The sequence below is a fragment of the Microtus pennsylvanicus genome, chromosome 3, assembly GCF_037038515.1.
Source record: "Microtus pennsylvanicus isolate mMicPen1 chromosome 3, mMicPen1.hap1, whole genome shotgun sequence".
NCBI lineage: Eukaryota > Metazoa > Chordata > Mammalia > Rodentia > Cricetidae > Microtus > Microtus pennsylvanicus.
The window spans coordinates 3231243-3243648 of NC_134581.1; the positions used below are offsets into that span (position 1 = coordinate 3231243).

A 12406-nucleotide genomic window follows, 5' to 3' on the forward strand; every position below is an offset into this window, starting at 1 on the left:
AACCTAAAGAGTGAGGAGCTGAAGAGAGAAGAGAGGCAGGCCTGACCTCTGCAGTTTCTCTGGGCCTCTATGGGGATCCCTCACTGTACGGGCTTCCATCACAGGCTGGGTGAGACCTTTGTCAAGGGTGTCGCTTAGTCTGCTCATCTTACAAGCTGCCAAGTTATACATGGTTGAGGTCTCTTCCTGGGAACCCAGTCAGCTGTAGAGGTGACCGTGAGTGCTGCAGATAGGCTGTAGGCATTACTTCGAAGGACCATGAGGTGACCTGTGGGCAAGTGCCCGCATGTGGACTTGTTCCGTGGCCTCGCCTGCCTGCTCAGAAGGCTTGGGAGGGAGTGCTGGCCCATAGCCCCTGCTGCAGCCCACAGCCTAATCTGCAAACCTGTCTCATCTTTACCAGCCGACATCAGTGTCAGCTCCGGGATGATGTGTTAATGTTTAATGTGCAAAGGTGCTGCTACCTCACATCAGCCTGTGCCTCAGAAGGCGAGGGATCAACAGCCACTGTGCTGAGAGGCCCAGGAGAAAACCACTCTGCTTAGGAAGTCAGGTGGGGAGGGGCAGAGAAGAGCAAGCTAACAGTTGCCGCTCTTCCCCTCAGCCAGGAAAGGTGCAATCCTCAGCAGAGGCCTCTGCATCAGTAATAGCAATAAAATAGGCAGGCGGGCGAAACCTTGTTTGCAGGCTTGAAGGGCTGGGGAAGGACCCTGGAGTCCAGGCTCATGATCTGCTCTGCAAGGTCAGGCTAAGGTCACGTTCTAAAAGCAAAGATTGAGAAGCATCCTGAGCTAAAGGAGTGCATCCTAAAGCTGAGGTGGGGGGAGAACCCATTGGAATATGAAGACTTTGTCTCTGTGGTGAGAATGTTTGCACTTAGTTCTGTGAAGGCCCATGGTCGTAGGCGTATTTCAGGCCAGGGCTCATCTCTTATCAAAGTGTAGCTGAAGCCTGAGTGTAATGGTTGGTGTTGTCTGCTTCATGGGATCTGGGCTCACCTGGAAAACAAGCCTCTCGGCAAAGCTGGGCAGAAATGGCTGTGCTAACTGAATGGGAAGACCTCTCTTGACTGTGGCGGGAATCCTAGACTGTGAAGAAACTTCTAGCAGAGCACACACGCATTCATGGCCCTGCTTCCTGATTGTGGATGCAGTGTCATGAGCTGCTGCATGCCTCTGCTGTCTTAACGCCCCTCAGTAGATGGTACCCTTGAACAATGAACCAGGAAAAGGCCTTCCCTGCAAGCTGCTTTTGTTAGGGATTTGTATCGCAGCAACAGGAAAGTGAGATGTCCCAAGGAGTGGGTAGATACTCTGGGTGTCATGTGTCACGGGTGTGCATAGAAATACCCAGAGGAGATGAGTGGTGTGCCTCGGCATTGGATGGCCTTGGTGTGACCTTTGGCCTTGTTACTAATGTGTGACTTTAGATAACCAAATTAAAGTTTCCTTACTCCGCCAAAAAAGTTTCTCCTGTGTGTGTGTGTGTGTGTGTGTGTGTGTGTACACGTACGTACCATGTCTGTGTGTCTGACATGTGGCATGCATACATTTGGGTGCACTCACAGGCCAGAGGAGGAGGCCATGTGTCCTGCTCCTTCACTTGCTGTGGGAACTCCTTCAGCCAATAGCCTTTAAGATACCAGCCCACATGGGCGGGGCCTCTTATACTATAAATGCTGCTGGATTCATTTTCTGTTCCCTGCTTGCAGAGGACTGTGATTTGTGAGTCTACCCTTAAATAAAAAACCCTTCATACTCAGTTTTGAGCTAGTGTGGGACTGCTCTATAGCTCCGTCTACAGTAGGCTGCTAAAGCAAAGGTGACATCTCACGAGTAATGAGAAACAAAGAAATTATATGTTTGTTATATGTAATTTATTATATATAATTTTACACGTGTGTGCGTGTGTGTGTGTGTGTGTGTAATCACAGTGTAGCCTGAGGGAGCCTCCTCCCCCACAGCCACGTCATTTGAGTGCTGGGATCTGAATTTAGGTCCCTTGTGTTTCCATAACAAACATGGAGCCAACTCTCTGGCCACCACCCAGATTAAGGTTTTTCTAGACCTCAGTTTTCCTACTTAGAAAGTGGGGTGACAAGCATAGACCCTCAAGTTGGCTGGAACTACAGGACGCTTACCCACTGCAGGGTGGTTGACTGTGAAACGTTCCCTATCAGCGTTGGTCTGAACACTTGGTCTCCTCCTGGCTGCACCGTTTAGGACGCTTGTGGAACTGGGGCAGTGTTTTAGGTTTTTAGCCTAGCTTTGCTTCTCGTCTCCTCTCTGCTTCCTGATGACCCAGACACGAGCAGGCAGCCTCAGGCTCCCATCCCCACAGTTGAGGGCACCTCCCACCACCAACCTTCTGCTGTGGTGGACTGGACCCCAGAGTGTGGCCAGAATAAGTTCTTCCTCCTTACAGTTAATCCTTTGCTTTTGGGGTTGTTTGTTTCTATTGAGACAGGGGCTCACCATGTAGTCTTGGTTGGTCTGGAATGTTCTATGTACCACGCTGCTCTTGAACTCACAGAGATCCACCTGCCTCTACCTCCTGAGTGGTAGAGTTAAAGGTGCCATGTCCCCCAGTTGTTCCTTTGAGACACCTTGTCACAGCCATGAGATAAGGAAGGTAGCTAACAGGGTGCCACCACCCTTCCCACTCCTTCAGCTCCTGCCCCACCCTTGTTGTGCTGTCTAAAGCTCTCTGGGTCTACACTCTTGTCACATTGTCACGAATGGGCTATCTCTTCTGTGACTCCATCCTTCCAGCACTCCTCAGCCCCTTATCTGCTATCTCGGTGCACCTGCCTCTCTCCGCCAAGCTGACTCAACACCTTGACCTCTTGCATTTCTTTTCTTTTCATTCCAGGCCCAGAAGTCAGGCTCGAGAGGGGACACACAGGCTGCAGAGGACCTGCTGCTGCTCAGCAAACCATTCACAGACCTCATCAGCCTGCTTATCCCACTGGTAAGGTCTCGCCTGTGCGAGGGTTCGCCTGTGCAAGGGTTCTCCTGTGCGAGGGTTCATCTGTGCAAGGGCGCCTGTGCCAGGGTTCGCCTGTGCCAGGGCTCGCCTGTGCGAGGGTTCGCCTATGCCAGGGTTCGCCTGTGCAAGGGCTCGCCTGTGCCAGGGCTCGCCTGTGCGAGGGTTCGCATGTGCGAGGGCTCGCCTGTGCGAGGGTTCGCCTGTGCAAGGGCTCCTGTACGAGGGTTTGTCTGTACGAGGGTTTGTCTGTGCGAGGGTTCGCATGTGCGAGGGCTCGCCTGTGCGAGGGTTCGCCTGTGCAAGGGCTCCTGTACGAGGGTTTGTCTGTACGAGGGTTTGTCTGTGCGAGGGTTTGTCTGTGCGAGGGTTCGCCTGTGCCAGGGCTCGCCTGTGCCAGGGCTCGCCTGTGCGAGGGTTCGCATGTGCGAGGGCTCGCCTGTGCGAGGGTTCGCCTGTGCAAGGGCTCCTGTACGAGGGTTTGTCTGTGCGAGGGCGCCTGTGCCAGGGTTGCCTGTGCCAGGGCTCCTGTATGAGGGTTTGTCTGTACGAGGGTTTGTCTGTACGAGGGTTCGCCTGTGCCAGGGCTCGCCTGTGCAAGGGCGCCTGTGCCAGTGTTGCCTGTGCCAGGGTTGTCTGTATGAGGGTTCGCCTGTGTCAGGGTTGTCTGTATGAGGGCTCGCCTGTGTCAGGGTGCCTATCCCAGGGTTCACTAGTGTGCTTTTTCAGAATTTCTGAGACTAAAGCAATTCTGTCGAAGTTCAGCAATGCTCGTGTACCTGTCATCTAATTCCCCTCAGAACAAGAACCAGAGCAGCTTCTGGAAAGATACGAAACTTATACTTGATTTAAAGCCAGGTGGCTTATCATTCATTAAGGTAATATTTAATGTCCAGGCGGGATGGTGCGCATATGTTAAATGAGCTCCAGAGAAGCAGATGTGTCACAGTGTAGGTGTGGTCAGCCCAAGCCACAGCGAGACCCTGCCTGAGAAAGGATGGATGGATTCATCCATACATACGTACGTACGTACATCCATCCATACATACGTATATCCATCCATATGTACATCCATCCATACGTACATATATCCATACGTACATCCATCCATCCATACGTATATCCATCCATACATATATCCATACATATGTACATCCATACATACGTACATCCATCCATCCATCCATACGTATATCCATACATATGTACATCCATACATACGTACATCCATACATACTTACATCCATCCATACACACGTATATCCATACATATGTACATCCATACATACGTACATCCATACGTACATAAATACATATATAACATACATACATACATAGACAGGATGATAAGTAAATAGGGCAGATTCAAATAGTTACTTCCTTAATGAAAGTGTGATTTAAAATGCATTGAACTCTGGTAAGAAAAGACAAATCTGTTGAGCACCCAGTCCCTTCCAAGAGAGACTTCTGAGTTGTACGGAGTCAGACACAGTCCGCCCCCCCCCCCCACTAACTGGGACAGGACAGGGATGGGAACAAAACTGTATTACAAATGATGGCTTCTGAGTGGCCAGGAATGAACCAACAGCCTCTGACTACAGGTCACTAAATTTCTAGGTGAAATCAATGCAAACCTTGAGCTTTGACCAGCTCTACAGTTTCAACCAAACTGAAAGAGAACCCAGACGTGGAGACAGGTGACTCCCCCTTAGATAGCAGCCAGCTGGGGTCCATTGGTGAAATCCCATAAACCTCAGAAAAAGCAAAAAGCTTCAGGAAGGCCTATGAAATCAAGGCCTGTTTATGCCTCCATAACCAAATGAGAGCCATGTTCCTCTGACCCCTGCCTCTGTGAGACTGACAGCTCATTGGTGAGGTCAGGACTGAGGCTGGCAGCTCATTGGTGAGGTCACGACTGAGGGTGGCAGCTCATTGGTGAGTCACGACTGAGGATGGCAGCTCATTGGTGAGGTCAGGACTGAGGGTGGCAGCTCATTGGTGAGTCACGACTGAGGATGGCAGCTCATTGGTAATGAAGTTTGGGCAAATAATTGTATAGGTTTAATTGCATCCAGGAAGAAAAGGCGTGGCTACATGTGGTTGCCTGTAATCCCAGGATTCAGGAGGCCAAGGCAGGAAGATTGGCGTGAACTTGACTCCAGCTTGAGCTGTGTAGTAAGCTCTGGGCCAACTTGTGTTACAAAGTGAGACCTTGTCTTAGTCAAACAGATCCTAATGAGTAGACAGCCAAAAGCATCCCTAAGGTTCAGCTGGAAAGGGAGGCACAGTTGCCAGGGGCTTATGTCGTACATTACAATGACAGAGACTACAGAAAGTGTGAAGTTGGCTAAGTGGCTGACATCATGGCCCTGTGCTCATGGGCGTGGTCTTAACCTAGCTCTGTGCTTACCAGCAGGGAGGGGTACAGGCATGCATCGCTGTATGTCGCCTTATTGGTTGATTCCACCAATGGTTATTAGGTCACGAGGAGGCTGTGGGCGCTCAGTCAGCTGGACCATGTGATCTGGCTGGTGCGGGCACAGAGAGGTTCTCTTTCTACTTCAGCCCGGATCTTACTTAATCCCCCCTTTTCTGTGATGTGGGGCCCACCTTTACTTTACAGGGAAGGCCCCCGAGCTGTTGAATCTAGAAACAAAACTTTAGAGATTAGATGTCTGCTTTTAACACCCACACGTCCCTCATCAAAGTTCTCACTGCCTCTGGATTGGATTAGCTTTGAACCCTTGAAACCCTAAACTCAGTGACGTTCAGAAACAGTCGGACTGGCAGGGAGTCTGTTAGAAAGCTTGTGTGTTTTCTGTCTTTAAGTGTGAGGGGTTTCCATGGCAAGAAGACAGGGCCTGATTGCGAGTGAAACCATCACAGCTAAGGTTCTCGTGGCTTCAGGGGCAGAGTCCCAAGGACAGTGACAAACACATTGATGGAGAAAGGTGCTCGCCAGCCTCATAAAGCACTTTGTTTTGGGATGGTGAAAGAGGTTGTCCTTACACTTCTGCGACACAGTCACATCCAGTTCCCTGGCAGAGGTAATTAGGGAATATAATTGATTAAGAGATGCCTCGAAATGCAGGCTGTAGCCCACACAGTCGCTGTCGGCCAGAACTGCCGGGACTCCTCGACGCTGCTGGTGTCAGGTGATAAACTTAAACCTTAGGGGAGGAGAGCAGTCAGCCCCACCCAGTCTCCTAGAGAACCCTGCCTCTTTCAGAATAGCCGTTCACCGGGTGTCCTCCAGAGCAGTCAAGTCTAAAACATAGATGGGCCACAATGAGACGTCTCACACTGGAGCAGAGCAGATCCGGGCTTGAACGGCCTTGAGCGTGAATGCAGAAGATCACGTGTGTTTCATGTTCTGAGCCAACCTCTCCTGTAAGGTGCAGTTCCTGAAGTCCGTCATCAGGGGGATCTTTGAAGTAGGCAGATGAGGCCCACCCTGCACACCTGCACTGCCTGTAGACCTGACCTGTCTGCTCTTGTCTCCTGCATCTCCATGCTCAACCCCCTAGGCCTCCAGAAAGGACGGCGCACAGGCTCCACAGGGGCACCTGATTGTCTTATTTCCTTTACCTCTTACATTGAACCTCTTCAAACAGCTACCGGGTCCCCAGGGTGGCCAGTGGCTGTGCATTTCACTGCCATGGAGCTTATGATAGTCACTGCCTAATGTGGCTCAGGGTTCCTTACTTGAGGGGAGTCATGTGTGGCTCAGGGCTGGAAACGGCAAGGGGTGGGAGCGCCCAGCCCGTGATCTCGGGTGACGAGCTCTGGGAGGACTGGCAAGAGGAGCAGGTGATGGCGTCCAGCTCAGTGATGCTGCCTCAGGAACAACTTGACATCACTGGCTCTCATTGTCACGTGTGTGTCACTGGCTCACGTTGTCACGTGTGTGTCACTGGCTCACGTTGTCACGTGTGTGTCACTGGCTCACGTTGTCACGTGTGTGTCACTGGCTCACATTGTCACGTGTGTGTCACTGGCTCACATTGTCACGTGTGTGTCATAGGCTCACGTTGTCACGTGTGTGTCATAGGCTCACGTTGTCACGTGTGTGTCACAGGCTCACATTGTCACGTGTGTGTCACTGGCTCACATTGTCACGTGTGTGTCACTGGCTCACATTGTCACGTGTGTGTCACTGGCTCACATCACGTGTGTGTCACTGGCTCACGTTGTCACGTGTGTGTCACTGGCTCACATTGTCACGTGTGTGTCACTGGCTCACATTGTCACGTGTGTGTCACTGGCTCACATTGTCACGTGTGTGTCACTGGCTCACATCACGTGTGTGTCACTGGCTCACGTTGTCACGTGTGTGTCACTGGCTCACATTGTCACGTGTGTGTCACCGGCTCACGTTGTCACGTGTGTGTCACTGGCTCACGTTGTCACGTGTGTGTCACTGGCTCACGTTGTCACGTGTGTGTCACTGGCTCACGTCACGTGTGTGTCACTGGCTCACGTTGTCACGTGTGTGTCATAGGCTCGTGCTATCGTGTGTGTCACTGGCTCACGTTGTCACGTGTGTGTCACTGGCTCACGTTGTCACGTGTGTGTCACTGGCTCACGTTGTCACGTGTGTGTCACTGGCTCACGTTGTCACGTGTGTGTCACTGGCTCACATTGTCACGTGTGTGTCACTGGCTCACATTGTCACGTGTGTGTCATAGGCTCGTGCTATCGTGTCACTGGCTCACGTCATGTGTATCTGAATTCTGTCTCATTTTCTGCTTATGTGTTTTGCTGGCACTGCCTCTCCTACCCGCATCCAGCATTCCCTCTTTTGCTCCTCCGCCCACCTGAGATGCTGTGCTCAGACCAGAGAGTCTGGCACGGAGCCCAGCGTCCTCTTCATGGACAGCTCCTCTTGGGCTTGCAGTTCTTCCCAAAGCCCCTCCTTTGGCACCTCTACTTTTACAGATGTTTCTGGACAGAGACCATACTGTCACCCGCGTAGCTCTTGTCACACGTGTAGCTCTCGTCACGCGAGTCTCCTGTGTTCACGTGCAGCTCCCCCTGACACCTCTCTCACTGGCCGCTAGTGAGTGCTGGTGCCTGTGCTGGGTGTATGTGAATTAGCCCGGGACAGCACTGTCCCGAGTGACCCCAGCTCTCTGAGACGCTGGCTGCCAGCCCGAGGCACCAGAGGATCAGTGGGCATTTGCTTAATGTACGTGAGCTGTGTTATGTGCGTCCAGGTTCTCACTGGAGCCTTCAGCCTCATCAGCGGCCTGTGCCAAGAGTGTTGTCCTGCGTCTTCTCTGGGAAAGATTAACACACATTGATAGCTTTGCATAAAGTAAGGGAAAATAGCAATAAAGTTACTGAGTACCTCACCAGAGCACACACAGAGTAAGGATAAATTTTACAGTGCTGTTTAAAAATGCAATAGGCTACAGGAGAAGGCCCCGGGGATGGCTCCCCTACGGTGAAGAATAAATGGACTTCAAGTTTTAGTTTGACTTGGCTGACTTCGGGAGCGTGGGCCTAGAGGCAGGAGGATAAACTTGGTAGTTTTGAGTCTCTTTACAAACGTGCCCACGGAAAGCAAACGCACCCTGGGGAGACTGAACCCCAAGTCATGAACAAAGCGACGCATCCTTGTCTGTGGTGACGTCCAAGACCCTTGGGGTTGCTCGAAACCCTGCATGAACCGTGGCTCCAGCCACGATTCTTCAGCTCCGCAGTGATGTGTGGGGTTTTAGATGGGGTCTCCCCAGGTACATGAGATACAGTAGTGTAGTTTCTTTTTATGTTGGGGCACGGCAATGAGCTACAGCTGCTCTCAACAACCCACACAGTGGTCATATTGTGAGCTATGTTTGGTGAATGAAGTGTGTTAAATGCATTTTAACTTACATTTTCATTTATTTATTTATTTATTTATTTATTTATTTATTTAAGATTTCTGTCTCTTCCCCGCCACCACCTCCCATTTCCCATACTATGGGTTTAGCTAGAGTAGCAGTTCTCAACCTGTGGATCACAAGGGCACCTAAGACCATTGGAAAACACAGATATTTACATTATAATATATAACAATAGCAAAATTACAGTTATGATAGCAATGAAAATAATTTTACATGGGGGGAGTGCACCACAACATGAGGAATTGTATTAAAGCGTGGCAGTGTTAGGTGGTTTGAGAACCACTGGCCTAGATGTAAATCTGTTGTAAGTCAAGAAGCTTCTATATTATGGGTTTTTTCTGTATGTGTTTTCCTGTGACAAAATTTAATATGTAAATTAGTCATAACTTAAGGTGATGTAAGAGGTTAACAAGGGGGCGGGGCAGCAGTACATCAGAGTAAGAGTTATGACTGTCACCACCCCGAACACTGTGCCGTTTGCATCCCTCTTGTGAGATCCGGGTGACGCATTCCTACTTGCTGAGCTGTAGCAAGGAGACTGTCACAGGCTGCCATTGCCCACTCTGGTCCCTGGAAGCTGTCCTGAGTGTCTGCCATCGCCCACTCTCTGGCTCCATTGGTTGAGAGCCAGCACTTGTCCAGCACATCCGCCCTGTATACCCTGCCCTCCCTCTCACGATCGGCCGTCCGTTACCAGACCAGCCATGCTATTTCAGTGCATCTACCTAGGCAACCTTCAGGACTGCAACTTCAAATGTATGCACTGTTTCTTTCTGAAGTCTGTGCATTGTTCCCAGCCTGTGGTTACTCATGGGCACAATGGAGGAGAATCACAGTGAAAGGTCTGTGTAAGGCACCAATCCCTGGTCTGTCTGACAGCCACGACTCCACGACCCCTTTGCATGAGCATGTCTGGGCTCGTTAGTTATATGCAACACTCCACACAGAATTTATAACTTTAGGAGTCTTCCCAGTTCTCACCTGACATCCATGGGCTTCTCTGCCTCTTTTGCTGAATGACTAATCCAATTCTGGCAAGGCTGTATCTCTCTGTTGTCTTGGGGCCTAGGATGGAGGTTCAATACAAATCACCTGGGAAGGTGAGGTACAGTACAGTAAATGTTCACACTGTGATGGAGAAGAACCCAGGTCTGCTCACCTCCCCACTGTTCCCTGCTGAGCTGTCTTCCTCCTCAGAGGGCAGGCAATGGAGACTGCTGGCCGCCACTCACCTCACTAGCACCAGATCTCCTCCTCTCTGGTGTCCGCTCCCTCTGGTGTCCACTCTCTCTAATGTCTGCTCTCTATAGTGTCCGCTCTCTCTGGTGTCTGCTCTCTCTAATGTCCGTTCTCTCTGGTGTCCGCTCTCTCTAGTGTCCGCTCTCTCTAGTGTCCGCTCTCTCTAGCGTTCGCTCTCTCTAGTGTCTGCTCTCTCTAGTGTCTGCTCTCTCTGGTGTCCACTCTCTTTAATGTCTATTGTCTCTGGTGTCCGTTCTCTCTAGTGTCTTCTCTCTCTGGTGTCCGCTCTCTCTAGTGTCCGCTCTCTCTAGTGTCCGCTCTCTCTGGTGTCCGCTCTCTCTAGTGTCCGCTCTCTCTAGTGTCCACTCTCTCTAGCGTCCGCTCTCTCTAGTGTCTGCTCTCTCTGGTGTCCGCTCTCTCTAGCGTCCGCTCTCTCTAGCGTCCGCTCTCTCTAGTGTCCGCTCTCTCTGGTGTCCGCTCTCTCTGGTGTCCGCTCTCTCTGGTGTCTGCTCTCTCTAGTGTCCGCTCTCTCTAGTGTCCGCTCTCTCTAGTGTCCGCTCTCTCTGGTGTCCGCTCTCTCTAATGTCTGCTCGTCCGCTCTCTCTAGTGTCCGCTCTCTCTGGTGTCCGCTCTCTCTGGTGTCCGCTCTCTCTGGTGTCTGCTCTCTCTAGTGTCCGCTCTCTCTAGTGTCCGCTCTCTCTAGTGTCCGCTCTCTCTGGTGTCCGCTCTCTCTGGTGTCCGCTCTCTCTGGTGTCCGCTCTCTCTGGTGTCTGCTCTCTCTGGTGTCCGCTCTCTCTAGTGTCCGCTCTCTCTAGTGTCCGCTCTCTCTGGTGTCCGCTCTCTCTAATGTCTGCTCTCTCTAGTGTCCACTCTCTCTAGCGTCCGCTCTCTCTAGTGTCTGCTCTCTCTGGCGTCCGCTCTCTCTAGCGTCCGCTCTCTCTGGCGTCCGCTCTCTCTGGTGTCCGCTCTCTCTGGTGTCCGCTCTCTCTGGTGTCCGCTCTCTCTGGTGTCTGCTCTCTCTAGTGTCCGCTCTCTCTAGTGTCCTCTCTCTCTAGTGTCCGCTCTCTCTGGTGTCCGCTCTCTCTAATGTCTGCTCGTCCGCTCTCTCTAGTGTCCGCTCTCTCTGGTGTCTGCTCTCTCTAGCGTCCGCTCTCTCTAGCGTCCGCTCTCTCTAGTGTCCGCTCTCTCTGGTGTCCGCTCTCTCTGGTGTCCGCTCTCTCTAGTGTCCGCTCTCTCTGGTGTCCGCTCTCTCTGGTGTCCGCTCTCTCTGGTGTCCGCTCTCTCTGGTGTCCGCTCTCTCTAGTGTCCGCTCTCTCTAGTGTCCGCTCTCTCTGGTGTCCACTCTCTCTAGTGTCCACTCTCTCTAGTGTCTGTTTTCTCTAGTGTCCGCTCTCTCTGGTGTCCGCTCTCTCTGGTGTCCGCTCTCTCTGGTGTCCGCTCTCTCTGGTGTCCGCTCTCTCTAGTGTCCGCTCTCTCTGGTGTCCGCTCTCTCTGGTGTCCGCTCTCTCTAGTGTCCGCTCTCTCTGGTGTCCGCTCTCTCTGGTGTCCGCTCTCTCTAGTGTCCGCTCTCTCTAGTGTCTGTTTTCTCTAGTGTCCGCTCTCTCTGGTGTCCGCTCTCTCTGGTGTCCGCTCTCTCTGGTGTCCGCTCTCTCTGGTGTCCGCTCTCTCTAGTGTCTGCTCTCTGTAATGTCTGCTCTCTCTAGTGTCCGCTCTCTCTAGTGTCCGCTCTCTCTAGTGTCTTCTCTCTCTAGTGTCCGCTCTCTCTAGTGTCCGCTCTCTCTAGTGTCCGCTCTCTCTAGTGTCCGCTCTCTCTAGTGTCTGTTTTCTCTAGTGTCCGCTCTCTCTGGTGTCCGCTCTCTCTGGTGTCTGCTCTCTCTAGTGTCTGCTCTCTCTAGTGTCTGCTCTCTCTGGTGTCCGCTCTCTCTAGTGTCTGCTCTCTCTAGTGTCCGCTCTCTTTAGTGTCTGCTCTCTCGTTGGCATGTAGGTCTGTCTGCACTGGCTTTCACTGCACAGTTTGTATTTCCGAAACAGCTGGTTGACCAGAAAGTACACAGCAGCTCTGACCAGGGACTGTGCGTCTAGAAGATCACTGTACTTGCGATCTGTAAAAACAAACAAAACACAACCCTAAGATCCCAGCAGCTCTGGTGAGAACAGAGGCTCTGGGCATTGAGTATGGATGCCTGTGTCTATGGCCATACCATCCTGAGTGTGTCCAACCGCATCAAAATAGATGCCATCACTGTCACCATCTTCTTCAGGGAGAGGCCCAGAATGTGGTAGTTGGTGTTGAG

General features: G+C 51.7%; 1 protein-coding gene across 1 annotated transcript in view; it reads left to right on the top strand.

Annotated features, from left to right (window-relative positions):
• Ulk4 (unc-51 like kinase 4) overlaps positions 1 to 12406 on the top strand; it is a 315649-nt gene that overhangs the window by 208431 nt on the left and 94812 nt on the right. Inside the window, exon 34 of the mRNA XM_075964113.1 lies at positions 2872 to 2970. Within this exon, the coding sequence (XP_075820228.1) occupies positions 2872 to 2970 (99 nt within the window). The remainder of the gene's footprint in view (positions 1 to 2871; positions 2971 to 12406) is intronic.